At 35.1% G+C, this 26,885-nt stretch overlaps 1 protein-coding gene across 1 annotated transcript; it reads right to left on the bottom strand.

Annotated features, from left to right (window-relative positions):
• Window positions 1–2,388: 2,388 nt before the first annotated feature.
• On the bottom strand, window positions 2,389–22,396 carry LOC105390482 (neuropeptide CCHamide-2). Its single transcript, XM_048621929.1, has 5 exons — window positions 22,253–22,396; window positions 13,797–13,871; window positions 3,786–3,859; window positions 3,075–3,284; window positions 2,389–2,604 (listed from the first exon to the last, which is right to left on the bottom strand). Exons 2-5 carry the CDS (start codon window positions 13,861–13,863, stop codon window positions 2,542–2,544), a joined length of 414 nt encoding a protein of 137 aa, XP_048477886.1. The 5' UTR covers window positions 13,864–13,871; window positions 22,253–22,396; the 3' UTR covers window positions 2,389–2,541.
• Window positions 22,397–26,885: the final 4,489 nt, after the last annotated feature.

The following is a 26,885-nucleotide window of genomic DNA, read 5'->3' as shown; positions in this document are numbered from 1 at the left end:
TAATCTTTCCGTTGTCCAAGTTCCACCCAAGTTCTTGGCATAAGGTTTCAGTTTTTGTTTACATTAGTACTTATTTCGAGTTTAATTTGGATTTGTGTTAACTTGCGAAACTCGCGTTACCAACGGCTAAAGGACCGACAGTAATATTTATTGCTTAGGTAAACGTACAAGCAGCAGTTGGATAAGCAGATGCTTGCATTATAATTGTCCTTTAGTTCTCTCGCTTGAACACTATCCCCCTTATTCATAGAAAAGTTACAATACGTTTTAACTAATAAACTGTTTTGTCCCTCTCTGTCAAAGAACAATTTGTTCTTTGACAGAGAGGGACAAAACAGTTTATTAGTTAAAACGTTTTGTAACTTCTCTATGAATAAGGGGGTATGACTGTAAGTACCTAATAAGAATCCATAAATTAACGTAACTATTATTCCATCTCCGACAGACATATTTTTTTTAGCAACACTGCATAAAAATTGGTAAGTTTTCATTAAATAGGGCGTCTTCCGAAGGCGTCCCACGCTAAACAACGCTACTCACCTACTCGTCGTCGGCAGATCCTGTGGGACCGCCTTACGGTGAATATCCCGGGAAAGTACGCTGACTGCTACTTATCATAAAATAGGTACAGACATGTTAGAATGGTAAAGTTCCATTCTTTAGTAGGATAATAAAATGCTGTTCATATCATTTTGAAAAGATGACCCATGATAAGAGACCTGACTACCAAATAGCTCATGTGAATTTTTCGCATGATCCATAAATGGCCTCACCTTTATTCCAAACGTCGTAAGATCTAAACCTCTCAAAATTTCATGGTCATATGGCATTCTATTCGGCATTTTGATTCTATATGTGAGCCAATCAACGAAATGTGGCGAAGTGATGATGTCAGCGAGGTTTTCGGGGAAGAATTTTGTCGGAGAGTTTTGTTGAAGGCATTTCTAAAATCTACTAAGCAATATTTTATACCCGCAAATATTTATTGGCAAAAAAGGGGTCTTATAAGTATTTTCAAAAAATAAAAACGGTTTTGACAAGGTTTTGTAACTAGTTTTAACAGAATAGATATATTTTTATAATTGCGTTATTAGGAGTCGATTATCAATAAAATTCAACTATGTTTAGAGGGGTTATTCATGAAATATTGTAATTGTAACTAGTTTACTATGAAATAGAATTTTCCATTTGATGGCTTCAATATTATATAATACTTTTAAAGGATAAATAATTCAAAATACAAAATGCCATAGATATATTATACCTAGAGATTTTATTAATATAATAGTTTTTAATAATTTTCACACATTTATCTTACATTAATATTAATAAAGAGACAGTCAGTTTGATTCTACATTTATTTTTAATTGATGGTAAACTTATGTTTATATTACTAAAAAGATATTTGAACATTATCTTTGTAAAATATTTGTGGATTTGATTGGTTTAAATAAACAGTTTCAACTCATACAGTGATAAATTAAATATTTTAACAGGTAAATATATTCTCGTAAAATATACAAGCATCGTTATACAGCCCACCATAAAACGACCATGAAAGTATATAAATTTAACATTAAATCCAGCCCTTAAAAATAATAAGTAGACAAAAAATATATTTTTATGAGTCCTACTTTATCTACTTTAAATATGATGTATAGGTATTAATTATATTATTTAATTGACTAATAAGAATAACTATCATGGCGAGTAGGCATATAGTTACAGTTTTTTCATAAAATATTATCTCCGTATTACATGAGGCATAAATAAGCAGAACAGAAAACCATCGCACTATTTTCGATGACATTTACTTGTTTCTAAGAAAACATGGAGAATACTACTATTTTAACATCCTTTAAATTCTGTTAACAACATCGATAAAATATAATATAATAAGTCATTTTAATAAAATTAGTTATACTAAAAATCAATACGTACGGTAAATTCTAAAAAAGCTCCGCTCCCTTCTCTGACTGATAATTTTCTACGAAAAATTGAATTGTAGGTGAAATGCCAGAGAACATCAAATTAGGCAAAACTAATGGAATGCAGCGCTGTTTTCGTTGAGTAGAAAAATCTCATGTTTATTTACCTACTCAAGTGAGAAACTGACCTATAAGAATTATGTTAAATATATAAATGTCAGATTTGTGAATACTTGACAGTATACCAATGAAGCAAGCTAACAAACATAGTTTAAAAGGATATCGCCAACCAATTATGTATATAAGTATGTAATGATCGTAATCATCTTTCGAATTACGAGTACATTGCTATTTCTAGAGCACCACGTGCATACCTACCTAAGTGAAACTAAAACAAAATATTCATTCACAAAAATAAATGTCCCTTCTGAGATTTTATTCATAGGTATGTCTATTTTAACCAGGAATCTATAGTGTATACCTTTGCAACTAAGCAGAAATGTATACTTGACAAAAACAAGTGATAGGTACTTAGGGAGGTATCGCGGCACAGGTCAGGTTCAGTATAACATAGTGTTCTGCAACGATATTTTTAATAATTTTATAAGTTAATTTACAAATTTCCGACGTAGAAGCCATCGTCGCCGCTCTGCTGGGTCCGCCTGTAGTTATCCATCTGTAAAAAAAAGTTAATTATACTACCTACTTTAATATTACGTAAAAAACACTATTCGCAAAGATTTTGACCGTAATTGTGTTTTGTACGTTCTCTTGGGGAGACTAAAAATACGATCTGTATCCTGTATACAGATCGTATGCAAACAATAGATAGCAAAGGCTATATTTTTTTTTAAATTACACTGTATTAGATTGTAGACATTACACTCACAAGCATTGAAAAAGTTCCAATGGCATATGGAATGTCAATGGCAAATGAAACTATTCCATTAGGGATGATTTATATTAGACCGGGCCGTGTCCGGGCCGGGGCACTTTTGTATGAAGTTTCATGCGTGACGTGACTCGTCCGTGCCTCGTCCGTGCCAAACTTTATACAAAAGTGCCCCGGCCCAGACACGGCCCGGTCTAATATAAATCATCCCTTACCCGTGAGTGTATTTACTGTCAAACCCCGGTTCAACTCACCCAGTGTTTCACGATACTCCTGAGTCTGAACTTCATGTACTCCTTCATGGCGTTGTTCTCGTCGTGGTCATAGACGCCGCCGTCCCGGATAGGGATGATGTCGTCCCCGGGTGACAGCGGGGCGGGGGCGGAGCGCGGGTAGCCGGGGTGCGGGGGGGTCTCCTCCTGCCCGAGCTGACGACGGTAGTTAGGGTTGTCACCGTTTTGGGTCTGGAAATTGTGGTCAGTGTCAGTGTTTGGATTGGAAGATGCCGACTTGTCTAGCGCATATTATTTTGAATAGTATTAAGCAGTAATCGAACGGAATATTTGTGTTGTTAATACTATCTTCTAACCACGCTTCCTATAAGGGTTTTGACCAAACATGGTTCGTGGGTTCAAACATGTTTTATTATGACGGTATTATCGTTCCCCATAACTCCTACAAGAGCTATGGTAAGTATACCTATTATTGAACCAAAATAAATTTCTAAAAACTCATTCATAAAAGGTTACGGGATTGGAGTAGCGTTTTTTTTGTCAGAATCCAGCGGAACCTGTTGATCTACCTAAATACAAGCAAGATATACGCACAATTCACACTCCAATACATTAAATGTACCAATGTGGCAGGTAAATTCAGAATAATTCAGCACAGCGGGGAAAACTTGATGAAATTAAGGTTAAGACTAAATATTTATTGCAATACGTATACGTATAAATAAGTATTACCTCAATACCAGCGTTGTCTCCGGATCTCTTGCCGTGGCCGCCGAAACAGGAATGTCCAAAAGCTGAACACCCCCCTATGAACAAAAACAAACTATAAAATAATGTGCACATCAGAGCAGTACGAGTAGTAACAACTGAGCGGATATTTTTATGGCAAGACCAACTAAAAAAATATACACAGTAAGTGTCTCAAAAAATCATAACAAACTCGTTTTTACAAAAACCCACCACCGTGTAATTCACTTGTTATGTATTTTCCTTATGATTAAACTGAATATTAAAACATCGAACAAACTACCTAAAATAGTAAAATAATACCTAATATCAACTTCCTATCAAGTACTTAAGTACTCGTATCATTTTCAAAAGCGGTAGACTTGTTACCAAAAATGTGAAGTTATAATAAAATTTGGCTACTTGTGTAAGGAGATTCAAAATTCACGATATTTATAACTTTCAAGCATGAATAAATTAACTTATATGCACAAAATTCCGTGTCGTATATAAAGATATATTATTTAATGTATGATGAGGTGGACCTCCGTGGTCTCCACTCGAGAGTTCTCGAGTGGAGACCACGAACAGGAAAACGCAGCGTGGGACGCCTCCTGCCCGCTGGACTGACGACCTTAGGCGTGTGGCGGGTAGTGGTTGGATGAGGAAGGCCGAGGACCGAGTGTTGTGGCGCTCCTTGGGAGAGGCCTATGTCCAGCAGTGGATGATTATTGGCTGATGATGAGGTGGACCTCCGTAATGTGGACTCTGATGTTCGGACTGGTCCGATTTAATGTGCAGGATGAGGAAAGGGCTATGTTCGGTTTAACATACAAGTTAATTTAAAAAAGACGGCTGTTTTGTTTCCGTAAATGAACTTCTAGATTCTAAGTAAGTTTATTGACAGTCTTTTTCTCTAGCCTGTACCCTGTGTTGTAAGATAAGATATTACAAATATAACTTAAAACGGTTTTAAAAATTCTCCCGTGTTACCTACGATCATAGTCATGTACGCTGCATTTGCAGGAAAACTCTCCCTCACAAATTTCGTTCTAGCGACGCGACGTTCAGAGCTAGACTCTAGACTAAAAATGGACCTATCACTTGATTGCCTTATTTTTTTCTCTGTTTGTAGCCTTCAAACTAACCCAGCCATTTACATCCAGCTACAACAAAATTAAATTTTTTACTGTATTCTACATATTCATAAAGTCTAAATTCCACCAATGGATGTTCGAAAACTGTGTTTCCTGGATTTTAGGATTCCGTACCCAGCAGCAATATAGGACCCTACAGGTACTGCGTTTAGCCGACTTATCTCAACTACCGCAATCAGTTTACAGTTAGTTATATTTCTAATGGGTACTTGACTATATGAAGAAAATATAAAAGAAACGAAAATATAAGACCATATCATATTTAAATTAGGGTTGAATAATGTATGATGATATGAACGAATACATGCGAGTCCCCCACTTGTTAAATGTTTATCTCCATTGGCATAAGGGATATAATTGTGGAGGAGATCACACGAGCGCATTCGGTTTTTATAGGAGTAGCACTTCTCTGTGGCCGCAATTACTTTACATCCAATTACGGGCCAATTGTTCAACTATTATCTTATGATGATACTTGCAATGATAGCGCAAATAGCGAATCATAAGTAATACATTAAGATTGTTTTTTTTTATGTAAACAAAGATAAAAATATTTTATGTATTGCTACTTCCACTTTTAATAACTCTATCTATCGATAGAAGAATAGAATAGAATAGAATATTGCTTTATTGAACACCACATAAATCAGACATACAAAAAACACATACTTATAGACAAGAACGAATGTACAATAGGCGGCCTTATCGCTGAGGGCGATCTCTTACAGGCAACCTTATATATAGCGGAAACAAAGTGACAATTTAGAGGGCGGTGTACCAACAATAACAAAATAATAATATAACTAACTATGTACCTACTTATAATAGCCTAATATAAACCTATAATACTGTAATACATACCATAAACAATACATACTATACATAATTATATACATACATATTATACAAACATACATATATACTTAGTTAATTAAATAACATTATTATACTATACAAATTATAAAAGACATATAATACAGACACGGACTACTTACAATGATAGATAATGATTTTTTACCAGTGTTTTAAAGGTTTGCGGTGATTTAGCGCTACGCACATTAAGTGGCAAAGCGTTCCACAGCTCAATTGCCCGAACCGTGAAGGAGTGGCTGTAAAATTTTGTAGAATGCGCCGGATATTCCAGTAGAAGCTCCTGTGAAGAACGCATCGGTCTTCCTTGAGCGTTCAGTCGAAACTGAAAGCGCTCCTTCAGGTAGTTTGGCGTGCATGGGTTAAACAGGACAGAGTACAAGAGCGAAAGAATATGATGAGCATTCCGTCGAAGGCGAATCGGGAGCCACTTGAGTTTTGCGCGGTATTCGGAGATATGGTCAAATTTTCGGAGGCCGAAAATTATCCGTATGCAGAAGTTTTGAAGTCGCTCAAGTTTGTTTAATTGCTCCTCTGTGAGATCTGGATAGCTGGCGTCTGCGTAGTCGAGTATTGGAAGAAGAAGGGTCTGAACAAGCGAAACTTTCATACGATTTTGACAGAATGCAACTTTTAGGGCGTCTTGCACAACAAAGTTAAATAAAATTAAATAGTTTGTCTCTTGCTCTGACAGTATACTGTCAGAGCAAGAGGTCATAGATTTAATTTTGATTAACTTTGTTATGCAAGACGCCCTTAAAGTAAGTCTTATGATAGTAGCTGTCAGCTATTGAAAGATAGGTAAGTGAAACTGGCAGTTAATGTACCTCTGCAGGAAAAAGTAGATAAGTAAGTACATTGCTTTAAAGCGTGCTTTCATAAACATTAATCTATTTGTCATAAGTTGATTGCTGTGTCACAAAATCACAACTAAATGTAAATAATTTAAATAAAACTAGACAGACGGATTTATCTGCAAGTTTAACTTGGGCACATTCAATTTATTTGATTCAACTTGGTCCGGTGATATCCAATTGCCGTCTGGTGAAGTCAGGTCTGATTACCATAACTCCACCGTGAGCGTTTAAAGTGGTCATCGATATTCCCCACGGATACCTGACGTTGCTAGTGTTGCCACCCTTCAACACATTTACCCACCATTCAGTGGTAATATTCAAATTTTCCAGTAAAAATATTTTTTTTAAATGATTATTTAGATGTAGGTACCGATGAATTATTCCTTACTACTATCTAACTATTTCCATTAATGAATTTAAAATTATACGACGACGGGCCTTTAGCGTGAAGGAAAAAATCGCGAGGAAACCTGCACATTTGCACAATTTTATAGTCATTTCAAAACGGCAATACGGCTCGCGACCTATCATGCGAGTCACCGCTAAAGTAGTAGTACTACATTATGATCATTGATCATGGCTGTAAAGATAGTGTATATTAGCCGTGTGTGGAATTTTATACATACACATATGATTGACATTCCTAAGTTAAAATAAGTTTTTAGTCTATAAAAACTTTCATCTTACCAATTCCAATAATTGGTTCGGCTGTATTGAATAATGTTCTAGTGTAACAATAACTAAGAACTGATTGTGTTTATTGTACTCGTAACATGACCATATAATAAAACTTCGGATAACTTCTCTTAAGTACCTACCTACAGTCATGCTTTATCTACATCTACACGCACATTTACAAATGAATTCATAAGAATTCTGCCAACAAAATCTACTTGAGGCCGATTGTAGGTACTATTAGAGTATCTAAGTAATTGACTCGAAAGTGAGTGTACTTTTAAAGCCAATGTGACCGTTATCGGGCACAAAGGATGGAATAGAATAGTTATTTTCACAGGCGCACGGTGAGGCCATAATACATTTTCAGAATTCCGCTAAACTAGTCTCTATTATTTCATTACACGAGGTTGTTATTAGGTCCAGTGACAATGATGTTTTTAATGAAACTTTCAACTTTGCGTCAGCAGAGAACCCGTAAGTAGCGGTTTTGTGGTCTCGTGACAAATGTTTGATATTGATGATATAGGTTGGTATAGAGATTCAAAAAGCAGATGGACGACATTTTTACGAAGCGTAAAAAGTAAAATGAAAGTATGAAGTAAGGCTACAAAGAAGTCAACATATTATGAAAATTTTTATAAGTAACAATAAGTAGCTTGAAATCTTGGCATTTACCAATGAATTTATACAATTATACTTGTATCACGTTCTCGTTACACCTTATTGTACTCTCGTTGTACCTTACTGCACAATGCACATCCAAAGATGTGTCAACATACCAATTCGCGGTAGACCAGAGTGGGAAATGGTCTAAGCGTAGTTTATGAGATGATATACACAAAGCTTCCATTCAAGAGAGCCATAAGATGCAGTCAGGGTACAAACATAAAGATTAGAATAGAATAATAAGTTTCCAATTCGCCTTCGCCGGAATACTCATACCCTCTGTATTCTATTTAATGTCCTGAATAACCCCTTGTCTCCCCAGTATCTCAAATGCAAGTTTTCATACTTGTGTACTCACTCTCAGGGTCGAGCGTTGAGGTCTATAGATAACAAGTTGTTAAGTGTACCTCAACATAACGCGGCCTCACACAGCGATTCCTTCGCTATGAAGGCCGTGTGTCTATGGAATTCACTTCCAGAGAGCGTGCGACAGTCACCATCGAAGAAAAATTTGAAAGAACACTATTTTAATACCCTTGGTTGGCAGAAATAGTTAAGTATTATGTTTTCACAGTTGTCTGATTTATTTGTGTAGGTTTTTATAATATTTATGTAAGTAGTATTTATATAGTATTTATACATGTATATATGTATTATTATATCTAGGGACATGTATAAAATCATATATATACTATTGTACTATAGTTATGCATATTTTGTAGGTAGGTTTAAGTAAGATTAAGATATACTGATAGGCTAATTTGTTAATATTTTATTGTGCTATTAATTGATTGAAAGCGTTAATGTCCTCTTCTCCCAACGTAACAAGGGTTGGCTGGAAGAAATTGCTTTTTGGCAATAAGCCCGCCTTTGTACATTGTTAGTTTTCTTTAATGTTCTTCACCTTTTATTAATTGTAACTTTATAATGTACAATAAAGTGTTTATATATAAATAAATAAATAAATAAGTTTATTCTGTCAAACTGTAGTTGTGGAGTTTAATAACACACGTTCACCTCACATCCATTTTAATGGGTCAGCGAAATGTTTGACAGTTTCAGTCGAGTCTCATCTCAAACTTGGCGACAAACTTGGCTAATTGTTGGTAAGAGGCAGTAAGAGCTCAATTTACAGGTTGTTTTCAGTACAAACCAAACTGGAAGCTTTTTTATCGTTTTCGCTGCATAAACAAACTGGCTAAGCCTATCAAGTCAAAAATTAATTGCCTACTAGGTACTAACTATGCATATTATAATGTATGCTGCTATACTATGCATACTTTAACTCAAAAGATATTTATTGAAATAATATCTAGATACTATATCAGAAAAAAAAATCTTCCAAAATGTATCTCTAGATAACGATCGATTAACGATGAGAACGAGGAATAAGATTTTTTTACAAAGGACATAATACATAATACCTAAATGCAGCGTTGTCTTAACGAATGCTTGAAAAACTCAGTATGTACTCTTTGTTTCCGCTTTGAGTTAGTGGCCGCACTCATGTTGGTAGGATTTTTATGAAATTACATATTTTAGACTCAGCTAAAACAGCGCGCCACCAGTGTGCATTAAATTTACCGCAATATGTGAAATTTTTTGCCAGTGGTATTTTTATATGAAGAGTTTAAGTATTAAATTCGTGTTTACTATTCCGAATGCGGAAATGCGTAGCCTCTGCCTCCTTCCTATCTAGAATACAATGCACCAGTAACGATATTTTTATTTTGACAAAAATAAGCTACCTCTTTTCTTCAACAACTAAATACCGAATATTTATATAATTAGTCCAATCACGAATAGACTACGTGGCCACAGACAAACATACGGTTACACAGGTCTAACGTATAACATTTTTTTATCGGTCGAGGAAAACATAGAAGCTTCAGTGTGGGGGAAATGTTCCCGTCGGGACACCTCTTCCCTGCCAGTATTCAATTAACAATTCTATTTAAAGCGTCTTATTGTATCTGTGGCATGAAAAGCTCTGTCTTTATGGACAGCCAATTAAAACTTCTTTCAATTTTAGTCATAGTTTGTCCATGCACCTGAGTAGGTCCCTGGTCTGGTATTGATTCAATTGACAATAAACCTCTGTTAAATACAACAATAACTAGTAAATATGTAATTCATTCCCGTAATTCAACCTGCAAGCATCGAGACTGGTCTCCAATGAACTAAATTATTACTACTCGTATGTACAAATATGTTCCTATCTTTGTGATGCAAGTACTGTACCAACAGGCAAACTCATATAATCTGTTACACCCCCTTTATTTCCCCAGTTCCACGTTACACTGCTCGAATAAGGAACACTCTTGCTGAACGAAAACGTTATTTCAGAGTGCTGCTGCACTAACCACGATTCTATCTCGTTGCATTAAACGTACCGACTGCATGGCAGCTCTTCGAAACATTTTACTTCAAGCAGGAATAGCCCCTCTGACTAGACGCACAGATTAGTGTGTCGTCATAATCTGTGACCCGCCGATGTATCGATGTCATTAGCACGTACTAATAGCAACGTGAGAGAATCAAGCGATGTGCTACCGAAATAGTCCACTATCAGTTTTGGACTTTTGGGAAAAGGAAACCGGTGACAAACAATAGAGCTACTTTTTCACCGGTAAATCAGTGAAGTGTCTTATATTAAATACTAGCTGTACCCGCGAGCTTCGCTTCGCCTTAAAAAGATTTCCCGTGGGAATTCCGGGATAAAAAGTACCCTATGTTCTTTCCCAGTGTCTATACCATATGTATACCAAATTTCATTCAAATCCGTTCAGTAGTTTTGGCGTGAAAGAGTAACAGACAGACAGACAGACAGACAGACAGACAGACACAGTTACTTTCGCATTTATAATATTAGTTAGGATTAAACCACTCCAAAAAATAATCTTTTACCTTTAATTATATACCTACCTATTAGTTCTATTATCATTATTGTAAGTTAAAAGAAAATCTCGCACACTATCCTATAGATAAGTATGTTTTACAAAGTTTCTAAAACTCAAGGGTGTTTGCGAATGATATTACGAAACAATACTAATAAATAAATCAAGTGTGTTTGCTGATCAAACAGTTCCCAACATCTTCCACCCACGCAGCTGCGCCCAGGAACCACACTGAGGCTGGAACTAAACTTTAGCCGAGTCTATGTGGAGGTTGGAGCTTTATTCAGCGGTTGCCGATGAGTGGCCCGCGAAACCGAGGGTTCCCTAAGAGACGCTAGATTACTGAATCAATAAAAAGCAACGCAAATAGGTGTATGGGAATAGGCTGAAAGCCTAGGTAGGGTCCGGCAAAAAAACGGAAAATAGGTTCGTAGGTAAAGTTATTCTGGAATCACGAGCTATGGTTTTTTTTTTTAGTTGGTCCTATAAATTTAGAGTTGTTAAATTTGTCGAATGCTGTAGCTACACAAACAAAAGACCATCAGATTCAACGATACATATTTATGTAACTTTGAATAATAATAATATTATTATTGATATTTTAATACACATTAGCAAATGCACATTATTTATACGGTGCGTAGTGCGTAGTATTTCTATTATGCGCTGCTTACAATAGACTCTGACACATCCATTTAAATAATAACTAGTGTACGTCTGCTTCCTGTTGCTAAGGTCAGTTATTCATGTGTGGGTAGCTGGGGTTCCAGTTGGTATGCTTAATTATTTTTATGACGAAGTTGAGTACAACTGTTTGGTTTTGATTATTAGTCCAAGATAGTACTGAACAATTTGAACATGTATGCTTTTTGATAGGGCCAGAGAAAACATAACTTATCATATAACATGTATGCTACAGAGTGCTACGAGTTGCTACAAGTGGCTACGCGGTGCTACGGTGCTACGATGGCGTAGCCGTGTGGCTACGCTATGCCACTGTGTCGGATGGGTTTGTATTTTTATGCAGATTTAAATTTATACCAAACCTTAAGCTTTTTACTGATTGAATTCTGAGGTTAAAGATAGCCTATTTCACCCCAACTTCTTTGCTACAAATATAGTATACGTAGCGTGCCGTCAACGACGACATCAGAAAAGACTTAAAATTATGGAAACCTAAAAAAATATTCTTATTCTAACTTCTAGGAGCATGTACAATTTGACCCTTCTATTATCTTGTTTCGGTGAAGATATTTACGTATTGAACACAAATTAAAACCTAAAAATAGATGTTATCTAATATTATTGGAAATATAAGGTACACGGGTGTACCTTATATTTCCAATAATATTAGATAACATCTATTTTTAGGTTTTAATTTGTGTTCAATACGTAAATATCTTCACCGAAACAAGATAATAGAAGGGTCAAATTGTACATGCTCCAAGAAGTTTCAATTTCGTAAGCTTTATGAAAAAGTTACAACAATACTATCCAATTTTGTGTGGATATTTTTTCTGAATTTTGGAAATATGTGGAAGTAAAATATGAAGCATCTGTGTATATTTCTAAGTACTCAGGGTGGAATTCAAATTAATCAGCTAACTTTTTACGACTTAAGAGTTTTCAAGTTACTATAATTACAATAATACATTATGTACAAAAGTGATACTTTCTAGTAACTATTTTTTTACTTTGTAGTCAACAAAAAGTGAAACATTTAAATATTTACTAAAATGCATTATTAGAACAGAGCTGGCTAGAAAAAAAGGGAATCCTTTGAGCATTTGGTTGCATTGTACAGTTATACACTACTTCGTATCTAAGTACTGCGCAGAAAACGGTAAAGCAAGTTTAATTAAAATTTCCATGGCTAGTAATGATATCTAATAAAATTTCATGGCAACACTAACGATTCTAGAATTTAATATTTAAAATAGTGTGCAGTTTTATTAATGTTCGAGCGAAAGGAAAGTAAACATACGGAGTAACTTCAGGTGAAAGTAAAATATGAAAAACCGGCCAAGTGCGAGTCGGGCTCGCGCACAAAGGGTTCCGTAGCAGCAAAATTACAGTTAAATCAACCTATCTCAAAAACTATAAGAGATACTTTGATCAAACCAAAAATCGTTGAAAGAGTTAATTAGCATGCATCACCTCTATTTTTTTTAGAATTTTATACCCCGTAGTTATAAAAATAGAGGGGGGGGGACATACTTTTTACGACTTTGAGAGCTGATATCTCAAAAACCGTTCACTTTAAGAAAAATGTTTTTTAGAAAACTTTATATCATTTTAAAAGACCTTTCCATTGATACCCCACACGGGTATGTACATCGAAAAAAAAAATTTCATCCCTCAGTTACATGTATGGGGGGCCCCACCCCCAATTCTTTTTTTTACTATTTAGTGTCATATTTTTGTAGCGGTTCATACAACACATATTCCCATCAAATTTCATCACTGTAGTACTTATAGTTTCCGAGTAAATCGGCTGTGACAGACGGACAGACGGACAGACGGACAGACGGACATGACGAAACTATAAGGGTTCCGTTTTTGCCATTTTGGCTACGGAACCCTAAAAAATGAAGAAGATGTAATTTTCCTACATTTCTTATTATAAATATAAATATATCTATCTACTATAAATGGTCAGTTAAACATAATTATACAAAAGTTTGTGTATTCACATAAGTAACTTCTATCATTTACGAGTCTCTAACTTTTAACGAAAAACATAACATTTAAAAAATATACTCACTTAGTTGCTGGCGACTTTCCTATTAGTGGCTTAATATTTATAACTTTGGAGCCAACTGTCCCGAAATCATGACGACTAATGGAAGTAACTACTATTATTTATTTACAAAAAAAATACAAAATACATACGTTTCGCGCTGATCCCCTGTGTGATCAGCAGAATAATGACTGCCAGAGCCGTGAGATGTTGCGCCATCGTTACACCTGAAACAAGAGAGGCGATTAAAAAAGCGTTTGTCTTCTTATGTAAATACAATTGGATAGGAAGTTTAATTATTTATTTTATTTTATTTTATAATATTTGGAGAACTTAAAGCTACAACACAATATGAACATATCAGGTAAACAGCTACTAGCCAATTACAAGTTCCCACATATGTTTCCATGGGTAAGGCTTGCATTCTAGAATCCATCTCTTCGCTATTAGCTTTGACTTCATAAAAGGTCTCATTTCGCTAGAACGCATAGTTTCAGAGATATATGCAATAAAACAAAAAGTGCCACATTCAAATGTACGGTGAGGACTTGTGATATGTTTATCTGATGTCCATTATTATGTCCTTCTATATAAAGTAAGGGTGAGGCCACACGAACGTAATTTTGTGAGTTGTGAGTCGCGTAATTTCGGACGCGGAAATTCTGCCCAGCAGAGATTCTGTTGGGCTGCCAAACGGGCGCATATTTTTCATTAGCTTTCCAACGTTTATGGGTGAGGCTACAAAAGCGTAATTTTGTGAGTTGTCGAATTCTGTCGGAACTGTGCGTGTGAGTCGGCAGACAACTCATTTTGCGTCGCCGTGTGAATCAAATAGGACTTTTCTATGAAACCGAATGAGGCAGATATTACGCGACCGAAAATGCGACGACACAACTCACAATATTACGCTCGTGTGGCCTCACCCTAAGTGAGTACAATCCGTAGTAATTTTCTGAAAAACTAATAAAAAATCTATGGGTTCACTTTTAAAAGTTGCCGACCTTTTTTTATTGTTAAGTAATCAGTTATTTATTTCTTTAAAACTTTAAATGTTGTTTGAAATCTTGTGAAACCTTCGCTGTATACTTAGTACTACAGGGATTCCAAACGTGAACAAATTAATTTCATTAAATTATTATACAGGCGTTTTATGAAAATAAAAAGAGTGCCCAGTTAGGTACTATGTTTTACAACGAAAAACGCCGTCGAAACATCAACAAAGACACAATAAATAAGCTCATGGAAGCCATGGAACATGGGTTGATTTTCATCATCCGGTAAAATTTTAACAAATCGCCTGATCAAACCGCATCGACGGACAAGATACACGAAGTGATTATAAGTTACAAAACAATTTTATAAAAGCATTTCAGAATTTAGAAATCATTTTTTCAGTAACACTTTGCACGTAGTGTGACCGTTCGCACATTCCAACACCTCGTCAGAAACGGACCGAAATCTAATTATCAGCAATAGTTGAACATATCTGCCAGGATACCTTGGTCTCTTCCTGCCTTACTGTGCCTATACGTAGGTAGGAAAGTAGCGGAGGCCAGGTTGCGGTGGTCGTTTGTCATGGTAACTGACTACGCTGGTCTGTGGGTAACTTAGTTGTTTTCCCTGGCGGCGCTGCCGGCAGTTTGATTTGATTTCCACGTCCGGAGGTGCATTTGTATAAATAGTTTGGTGGTCAATAAGGGATTCACGATTTCGGCAACACTGTATTGGATTGTGAAGTAACAATAACTATTTAGAGATGTTAGTATATTAGTATGTAATTTTACACCCAATGAAAAAAAGTCCGTTGATTTAATTTTATTTGTCTTTTGACCGAACTGAGAATAAAATTAGGTAAGTACTCAGGTAAAAATACCACAAGCATTATTTACAAATACATGCAAACATTGTAAGAAAACTATAACTACTCAGCTTTCACTTAAACATAATTGAGGATCTTGGAAGCGAAGATGGTTCAAATGTTTCAATCAATTTAGCAACAAAGTTTCCCACAAGGGAAACCTATTAATGTATGGCTACAACCGAAAGTGAATTATCCCTTAGTGCTCTAAAATGTGACGTAATGCTGTTACATTACGACCCAAAATACGTTCATTACGGCTAATAGGTTCCGGGAACAAATTGAAACTGTAAAAATATACAGACGAAAAAAAGAGTAGGTGGTTTGAACTACTCTTAGGCGGAATTTCACCAAACGCTAAACGTATTTAGGGCGGATTCGGCCAACGTCGAGTAACTGTTTACTCACGAGTAAAGTACCAGTTACTCGCGAGTAAGCAGATTTTGCATTCTACCAAACCTGAAACCAAGATAACTAGCTTATCCCAAGAAAAAATGTTATACCGCCAAAATTGACCGTGTAACGAGCTTATCCGAGAGTAATTTTGTAATGGCGGCAGCACATCAGCTGATTAGAAAACCGTCATAATGACATATAAACACATCTGTCAAAACATAAACAAAAGTACGTTAAAAGGCAAAGTCTCAGAATAACAACAGCGAATAAAATATTAAAACATAAACAATTTCATACTTTTATAATCCATTCAAACTAAGTTGGCATGTCATTTCTATTGCATGCTTTGAAACGCAGCTATTTTTATTTTAGTTGCATTACAGTTTCGTTCCTCGTTCATTCAATTTAATCATGGTATAACTTGGTAGAATGCAAATGTACTTATCCTAGATATTTACTCGCGTATAATTTTAATTCCGGTATAGTTATTCTCGTGTAACGTGATGTTTGGACGAATCCACCCTTAGTCGTCTGTCAAACGTCCATCAATTTTATACAATTTTAAATACGTTTGGCAGTGGTGTTTGGTATAAGTCGAAGTAGGAAGGTAGTCGCTTAAAAAGGTGGAAAGTTTTCACACTGACGTCAGTTTTCAGTCCCAACTTCTAATAATAGTACTTATTCTACTACCCAGACACGAAAGATACATAGACAAAAGTCATAAACAAGCGAAAAACACCTAGATAGGTACCCATATAGTTTCAATAGTATTCACAAAACCTATGCTTGGTAAGAACAAAAAAAAATCGCAAACGTACTTTAACTGTCCACTGTTCAAGACTGGAGGGTTATTGCCATAATCGGCATGCTTGGCAGGTTGTTTGGAGATATCACGAGGAACCCAGACCAACGAAACCTCAATCACAAACCACTGCGCCATCTGGTCATCGGTTAGAACAGGAACCAATTGTAACATCCTAAGTTAACACATACTGTAATGAGTCATGTCATGTCCAAACATCTTCAAACATTGAATTCTATCAAGTGACTATACACTTGACACAAATGAATTACTAGTAAGATTGCGTTACCGTTGAGAGATAGATTAAGTGGTCGGTAAATATAGAATTAAGGGAATCTGGGGGATACTCTTACTTGTTGAAATTCGTAGTTACGCAAAGGTCATTCCCGGTACATTAATGCAACAAGACAAGAGTTGTGGCAGTGGCAGGCATAGGAGCAGAGCAGAGTGACCTCTATAAGATAGTGCGTTCCGTCAAAATATTACGAATTTTGGGTCATATTTTTTTTTATTTAAATAAACAAAACACTCACTCACTCACGCGTTGTGCTAAAACGTATATATTGTGAATGGCTACATATTATATACTTATATACTTATCGTTAATGTTATGTTATTTGTTTCTTATGCGTAGGTGAGCAGATAGTACCTAGATACACATGAAATGTAACATATAGGTATAGACGGGTTTACTCATAACAATGCTCTTTGATCCTCTGATAGTGTCAAATTAACATTAGGCAGGATGTTATTATTTAATCTTAATTCTGAGTAGTTTAAGGGGCGTGTTTGTTTTCAGAAGTTTAAGTTGAAGTCAAGTGTAACTAACATTAGTGTTCTATTGGCAGTTCCATGAAACTTACAGATGAAGTTACAAGGATTGACTTAACTGCAAGTTATGGAAGTCAGTTTCACCAATTTACATACAAACGTCCTGCGAACACACATCCACGCGAGTACATCATCATCTCATGTTCAGCTCTCATGTCATGCATGCTATGTACCTCCCGTCTAATAGTAGTATAGTCCCACTTTAAACTTTCAAGATAATATTTATGTACAAATCAAAGCATATAATATTTATGTACAAATCAAAGCATATAATATTTATGTACAAATCAAAGTATGGCATAACATTTGGCCTTTTGGTATGCCATCAAAATATACTATGTGTATAATATAGTTCTGTAAGTTGTGGGTTATTTTGCTGCCGACAAAACGGATGCAAATTCTAAAAACATGTCCCACCTTAGTTATCCCAAATCACATATTTTTCTGTACATAATACAATATTTTCGTAGTTACATCATTTTCCTCCCATTTCAACTGGTGAAAAACGGCTGAAATATTCGCATTACATTCACAGGAAAATGCGTATTTTATATGGGTAGATATAAATTCGTGAACATTTCTAAAATGTCTAGGATCTAACTAATGCCTAATGGCTATTATTTCCATAATTATGTATTTTTTTGTTTATGTAAGTAGGTAAAATAGATACAAACACAAGAGAATGGAAATTCCCCACACAGGCTACATATTTAGGCACTTAGTCAAATTGTCTTTCAGAACTATCTTCTTCTACCGATGTAGGAGAAGTATTCGAAATATTGAATAATTTTCACTAACGCTTACTAAAATTATTTCCATTACCGTGCTTGTTTCTATTCTACTAATGTTACCCCGAGTGTAAAATATCAGCTCATTTCTATTGGATTATGAGATCTGATAATCTTCCTGATGTCCGATCGAGTTGTCATTTTATGTCGGGGTTTTTAATACATATTTTTAATTTTACTTTTATTACGGGTATATTCGATTCAACTTGTTTAATGTAGTGCCAATTTAAGATTATTCTATTCTATTCTATTCTGGTAGGGGGTGAAGTTCCTGTACGTGGCTCTCTCGAGTGGAACCTTTGTACATATCCCCTTGAGTTCAGCTCAGCCAGCCTAGCTCCCGAGTAAACTGGAGTAGCAAGCCTGGGCGTTGCAATAGCTGAGATAGGTGCTCTGTTGGTCCAAGAATAGATAATCTTGTTTCTGTAGTAGGTGGACAAGCTAACAGAACATGTTAACAATTTAAAAAAATAAAAGGTATATTCTGTATGTATATAGTTAAATTATACAATTGGGGACGGTGACGAAGTTACAGCATTTTTTCAAAGAACATACTTTTGTACTTAATAATAGGACCTATCTACCTTTCATTATCGGTAATAATTAATTCACTGCTATGTTTTTTTTGGCTTCATTGTGATTCAAAAACAAAAGATGAAAGCAAAATGAGAAACAATATTCGACAAGGGCACGGAGTAGTTAAACTAATAAATTTTAAAAGCAATTTACCTTATAACTTAACACGTGTTTATTTACGTACTTACAGAGGTATTTATAGATATACTTATGCTTCCACTTCATATTTTATGGTTCTTTTTCGTCAATAGCAATCACGAGAAAAAATACATAGGTACGTAATATTATTTGCCTACCAAATTACTGTCAAATATGTTTTTTTTTCTAGAATTTACATCTCCAAAATTTTGCAGACTTCGAGCCCCAACGTCAGATCAGCCTGGACCAGCCAGTCAAGATGGACAGTTTCCGACCTTGATTCCTGACTTTGACTTTGATAAAATAGAGCTAAAAGAACACTCGGGGTAAAATAACTTTATATTTCCTTTCAATGTGGTTGTCTGGAAGAGATTACTTTTAGTAATAAGGCCGACGATTGTACGATTTTTATTTTCTATGTTTGTGAAACTGTTTCTGTTTGTGTGCAATAAAGTGTATTTTATCTTATCTTTATCTTTAACATATAACACTAAATTAAGAAAATGAAAATCGGTTCAGCCAATAATAACTAATAATAGTTGCCAGCCAATATTAACTACCTACAGTTGATATGTCATTCAGTGAGGCTCCTTCCATGCACCCTGAGTACCCTACCTATAGTGCTTTGACCAATTAGTGAACCTTCAGTTTTCATACATATAATGACTCGTTCTTGTTCCAAACCATGAGTTGAATAAGCTTTAAATAATTAAATCAATTCAAACAACGACTTGTGAACACAAATTATGTTTTGTGAATGCATTGAATTATTGAGCTTGAAACAATCATATTAAATGGTAATATTAATACGTTATCTAATGTCTAGTCAATAATCCAATAACGATGGTAATCCCGCATGATTTGTTTAGGCCATATTTGTTTTACCGCAGTGTTCTGGATTCTGGTACATAGTGATTTCTATGTGATGTCATCTGATGATCATCTGAGTCTGTAATCGTCCACTTCTAGGAATATGCCTCACCTAAGAAGCGCCACATCACTCTATCTCAGCCTTCCTCATCCACCCACTAACAACCACCGGTCTTAAGGCCGTCCGTCAAGCGGGCCGGAGGGCGTCCCACGCTTGGTTTGCATGTTTGTGGCCTCCACTGAAGCACTCGTATCAGTGAACCGAGTGGTTATACGGGTTACGAAAACTTTACGCGACGTCACTACTATACTAGTTTCTATGTATTTCTAAGAATATGATCGATATTTAAAAAAAAATGGTATATCTGTTGGTATGTCTGGTTGAACCTGGGGCCTTTCGCATAACAGTCAGAGTTGCTAACCACTGCGCCTCCCGCTCGGCGGCGGTCCGGATGGTGATGTGATGAACGAACGCCACGTTGCATTAATATATTCAAAATAAAACTTATTTTGATTGAGAATTCTTAGTATTCTATTCTATTATATTCTCTGTGGGGGCGTAAGTACCTGCACCTCGCTCTCTCGAATGGAACCTTTGTGCATATCCCCAAGGTCTAAACTGCCTTCCTAAGCTTGGCCCATTTCCCACCACGCTGGTCCACTGCGGGTTGGTGGGTTCATAAATCTAGATATTCAGGTTTCCTTACGATGTTTTCCTTCACCGTAAGAGCGATGGTATACATTGTAAATAAATTCAAAGAACTCATTGGTTCATGTCAGCGCCGGGATTCGAACCCGCATCTCTTGATTAAGAGGCGGGCTCTCACCCGACTGAGCTACCACCGCTCCAGTAATTCTTAGTATGTTATAAATATTTTAGTCCCAGGAGTTTCGTATTACTTTGTGTACAAGCAGTGTAGAAAATCCGGTTCCGGAGACAAATGTATATTATTATGTATTCATCTGTTTGTATCTACTTTTTCATCAAGTAGGAAAGCTTTAGACAAGCGTTGCCTGTATAAATAATTATTGATATAATTATAACACAAGATAGATTTTTTCTTAATTCCTTTTATAGTTTTTCGAATGTAGCAGTTGTTTAAGCCGCCGAAAGATTTTTACATACTTAGGGTGACTTGCACAAGAAATTTAAACGTATTTAAATTTATTGCTGTTTTGCTCTGTCACTATACTGTCAAAGCAAGCGAGCAATAGATTTAAATTCGTTTAAATTTCTTGTGCAAGTCACCCTTAATGATAAAAAGATTGTGTTTGATTGTCAGTCCTTCTTTCCCATCGCATAAAAGTTACAGTATTATGATGTGATATGTTGTGTGGTAATAAGTATGTATGGGTGGGAGGCTTTTCCAACGCAACACACATAATAATGACGAAACTTTTGACTACAAATTCTACTAAAACTACATAATTTTGACAAAATAATCCTAACACGGTCCACAGAGAATGCAACTCTGTATATAAATTTTCACAATTTCCAACTAAACTCTACTGAGCTAATGACCAATTTAAACATCGTTTTTTAGTAGTTCCTTTGTTTAAGAGTAAGTTTTATTATAAAATATTTTATAAATTATTTTTTAAATTGATTTGTTGAGTAGTAGATTGACCGGTCTTGTTATTAAAATTATGATATGCTTAATGAAAATGGTTCTGATAAAGTCACAACTCACATACCTAGTTTAGTTTCTGCCTCAAAAGTTTTTTTTAGATTATTTTTGCGTCCGATTCATGTAAATTTCAGGAGAATTCTGTCCGTGTCCACTGTATCTTGACATCTCGTGACCGGAACACTTTTAATTTAACTGTTGACTGTGGCCACAATCAAACAAAATCAACGTGTTAATCCGGCTTGCCTAATTAAAATAGCTCCGTTTCCCAAAAAGTTAGGCTAGGTACTTACTTGATTTGTTAATAAAGTTAGGATTTATACGATTGACAAACTTAACGTATTATTTTATAAATATAATCATTATTTATGTCTATAGTTGTAGATCATCAAAAAAATACCGACGTCTATTGTTTTATATTTTTCTTAAACATGTAATGAGTCTACTATCAATTTTATGTCGTTAAAAAACATGACGAATGCATCACCCCAGGTGAAATGAATGTAGAGCGAAATGCATGTGTTTCACGCGCGAGTCACATCTGTTTTACCCCCTCCAATACTTTAAAATGCCTACATAGTAATATATTTTATCAAACTATTAACCAAAACTAACTATTAAAAAGTACAACTAGTGTTTAAAATAAAACTAAACTTTAAAACTTCGAACGGAAATATTTTAAGTAGAACACCATAAAACTTTTTAAAAACAGAATACTCACGTTTATTCTTAATCCTTTCCGTACCACACTTCTCACCGGCCAGTACGAACTTTAAACTTTTACGGTATTCTAATTTCAAATTTGACAGCCGCGAGCCTCTGCTTTACCCTACAGGTTGGTTGTTAGAATGTGTTCCTCCGGTGTACGTCCGCCCTTATAAAGTGCTGACGTAGAGCTAGGAACGACTAGTGCGTAGGATGAAATGGTGGAAATGATAGTACTTTTATATTTTCAGCAATAGGATGGTGTCTAAGAAGACAAAGTATTAGTGAATTATTCATTTAATTAAAATGAGCATAGCAACTTTAAATTAGCAAATATAGGTATGTATATTATATGATTAAGATTATGTTGTTCTTTAAATGTCATATTTTTTTATTTGTTTAGCATTTGACCCTGAATACACAAATAAAAAATCTGTAAAATACCTATAATATTATAGAAAGGGAGCGTTTTTTATCCTTTTTGCCGTGTCTATTTCAATATAGCCCTACAATTCCGCCCCACAGCCGAGCTCCGCACTTGTTACTCAGATTTTCAGGCTTCAATAGGGCGGGAAAGAGACAGGCATAGTTCCGTCGCCTCAGTTTTAACGCTATCTCTTTCCCTCAATAAACTTCACACGCTACTATTAGGACAATGTGACCAATTTTTTTTACAAAACGGGACTCTCACTTACGTGTAGCCCAAGTGGAAATGCATAAATAAATGATGTAACGCCATAAGGTGTCGTAAAAGAATGGGATGGTATACATTAAACCTTGCCAACGATTTTCACTCTGTACAGTTAACTCTCAAAGGAAAAGAGGGATGTCATAAGTTTATAAGTAATTATTTTCAGGTGGGTAACTGAACTCCGTAACATAGGTACGCATTGCATCGAATGCGGTATCGTATTTTTGCCAGGTGCTTTTCTAAAACGAAAAAGTTTTTCTAAAGAGGCGCCACTTTGTATTCGAGAAAACGTAAACTTTTATAGTTTTCGATAAACTATCAGACTTCTGTACTAGACGGGCTGTCATTCTTTATAGATCTGTCTGTCAAAAGATTCACGTTAGTTATCGCTCGAGCGGCACTTTGTAGGTGAAAATGAAAACTTTCATAGTTTTTTAAAACATATTCTAGGTCTCTAGTGCCTTAATCAAAATACATAAATGTAGAACTTATCTATATTTCAGCGAAATCTGTCTGCATATGCCCTGATTTCACATCATTACCGATGTTTTTTCTTCGATGTGACAAAAAAATACATTTAAATCGCCGGCTTAAAGGTAAATTTCCAGAATTCGGCTTGTTCTATTACAACATGACTTGTGTAATCTATTTGACCTATATACTATATGTACAATGCAAAATTATTAAGTAACGCAAAAAAAGTTTTGTTTGTTTCGAACTAAACTTGTATTTTGTAGGTAAAATTAATTTAAGTTTAATAACTTTTTGATGTTGTAATTATAATTAAAGTCTTGATCTAATCTTTGAATGTTTTGTAATAAAGATATAAACTAATTCATCAGCGAAAGGTTCTCATAACGCAGTAAGCGCATCATAACGAGGGGTTATTCTATCTTAACATAGAGATCGAACGAGAGCGGACATGCGATCGATAAGTTTAAGAGATAGAGTTAGCATGGCACCGCTACCGCTTCCAAACTTAGTGTTTCGTAACCTAAAGTGGACCTCCAATGCCATACTCGTATAAGTCCTGAATAATTTAAGGGATGTTGATATTTATATAGTTTTTTTTTTATGTTTATACATATTACTTACATACAAACTAAAGGATAATTAATAATCTGTCTTTTAGCAGTGAGGCTACACGAATGTATGAAAACTTTCACTTACAACTTTAAACGAATAAAGAACCTATCATAATGTATAAATTTGTTTAAATTAATAAACTATCTAAGTTAAATATAACAAACAGTTTTAACGCCGAAACAATTATCTAACTCCACTAATGGATTTTTCCTGCGAGTCTAGAAATCATAGTTCCCCCTCAACGCGAAGTTATTATGGTGCAATCAGTTGATTATAGAGGTACGTTGTTCTGATCAGTTTATTATTATTACAGCCCGTGAGAGCCACTCGAAACGTTTTTAATTACAAGTGAATATGTGTGTTTTTATTAACACGTCCGTGTTTCTGTTATTTTATGAAATTATGACGTGAAATTTTCACGTTATCGCTGAGTGTGTTGTTTATGTTATGAGTTGTCTAGGTATGTGTGTTCGGATTTCAGACATTTTCGACTTAACGTAAAGTGTAACTTGTGGAAATTCGCGAAAATAATAATCCATCTCGGTATAATAATTATGAGCTTGATAGTATAACAAACCCATATGCATCATAATTTCAATAAATGAATCATCAAGTTACATTATTTTCTAGAAATAGCATTACTTGGAACCTATAAAAATAAAATTTTAAATAGGATTCAAAGGATCGACGTTTCGTACATTATGTATTAATAAACATCTCAACTTAATAGCTACGTAATGTACACTCGCTTGCTAATTAAAAAGGCCTCAATGTATGATGTGCTGGGGAGCGGTGAACTCATTCTATAGGATAAATATGATGATAGAATATGTAAATATGTACTTAATGTACTTATTTATCATGTACTTAATAGATGATAAATATGTACTTAATTGAATTTTACTTTAAAATACCACATAGCAACGCGATGAATTTATACCAATATAAGGACCCGGCTTCATATGAATGTCGAATGTTGCATTCAATTCACACGAGCAGCGGTAGAAGCCTCATTTATTCTAATGTTCCGTTTTTAAACAACCGGACGTGAATTAACTGTTAATTTAGGGCACATCCCCGGTGGTCAATCGGCACAAACAGGGTGTACAAAATGGTAGTTCGGAGCGGAACGGACGGAAGAAACAATGCGATACATTACTAGTAATGTCCTGATTCTTGCACAAAAGGTTTTTTTTTAATATCATCATACATTTTCATCTAATACAATTATTCCAGCAGCATGGTTTAGAACTTCTGATCACATGAAATATGCAATGAAAGAGTTGTGTGAGCTTGTGTTGGCATCCCGTTGTGGTCGATTCACAAGCACGACATACTGAGTAACTTTCACTACGAGTTCTGTTATATATCCTAAAAAATACCGAAACATCACCGATAATACTCCACCCTGTCTGTGTACAGAGCAACATCCTCGCCCACACAGACCTAAAGTGTATGCTACATCTTCCTGGTCATTTCCCAAAATGACAACCGTTTTAGCAGCTTTCCTTTACAAAGCTGCATTAGTGGAGAAATATTGGTTCACGTCACAACTACATTTGCAGCGCAGAGCCGCCACCGACATCATTATTATCTTCTATTCAGGTGCTTTTCTTCTTCAAATATAAATTGGAGTTGTCCTCTGAAGATAGATTTTACACATCCCACACAGGGGTAGCAAATTATTGTGGAACTTTGCCTAATTATTTAGATCAAACTTAAGACGACGTGTTAAATATGCAGACGTTTCTGAAAACTTTGTTTACAGGTCAAAACCGCATTTTCTAGTTATTATTAGAACTTATATTTAGTGTGTAGCCATATAGGTTGCGTGGGTATAGAATTTTGCTAAGTATATATAGGTAGTCTATGATTTGATATGAAATATATTATTATAGTTTATTTAGTATTCATAATTAAAATTCGCAATTAATGACCCATCGATGCCCGCCAATGATTTCTTGAACTCTTAGTTTTGAACTTTACTAAGTTGAGCAACCTTCATGTAGATTAAGAGCGAATTTAAAAAGTTTTATTGCTTAAGTAAAGGAATCCCCTACAATTCTCGAGAAAGAGCGCCGAGTACTGCGAAATCCACGGCAGCGATTACATCATATTTTCCTTTACATTCGCGACTTTATTTAAACTTTTACCAACTTGTAGGTACGTAACTGGAAAACCTAGCGTTATTATCTCTTCTCTATAACCTATGCAATGTTGGTACTGTTCATACCGTTTGTTTAATTTCAATTCTAGCAGTATCTGTTGTGCAAGGAAATATGTGATGCCGTATTTCCGTGCTGTTATTTGTATTTACAGACTTACTCAATGTACGGCTGTGTTCACATTCACACTTTAATAACACTTTTAAGACGTAGAGTTGCCTGAAAATAATCGCTGTGGGGATAAGACCCCATTTTGTAACTACTGTACAATGATTAATATTGTTCCTTAACTGAGTAAAAATTATTTAAACTCTATCTATTTTTTCCTTCTACTTGAGGGGTTCAAATTTTGTCAAGTAAAGATTCACTTGAGACCAATTCATTTAATTTAAGAATTTAACGTGCTTTAAAGTGAAGCAAAATATTGTTAGAAACCCTGCAAATGATAAAGTTTTTTTTATTCATTTAGTAAAAGACCATTTAAATAGGTTTTTATTTATTTCTGAAATAGTTTATGTTTACTTTTAATTTATATTTATTTTTAACTAGGTGCATAACACATTGACTTATAAATAAGTGAAAAATGTTGATTATGGCTGACACTGTAGCGAGCACTGAACATAACACAAACGGTTGACTATTTGTATGAAGTTTACGAGTATGCCTTCTATCTGCACAGGATCATACCAAGGATATAGAATATTTTA

The sequence above is a fragment of the Plutella xylostella genome, chromosome 6, assembly GCF_932276165.1.
Source record: "Plutella xylostella chromosome 6, ilPluXylo3.1, whole genome shotgun sequence".
Lineage (NCBI taxonomy): Eukaryota > Metazoa > Arthropoda > Insecta > Lepidoptera > Plutellidae > Plutella > Plutella xylostella.
This window is presented reverse-complemented; position numbering and strand designations above follow the sequence as displayed.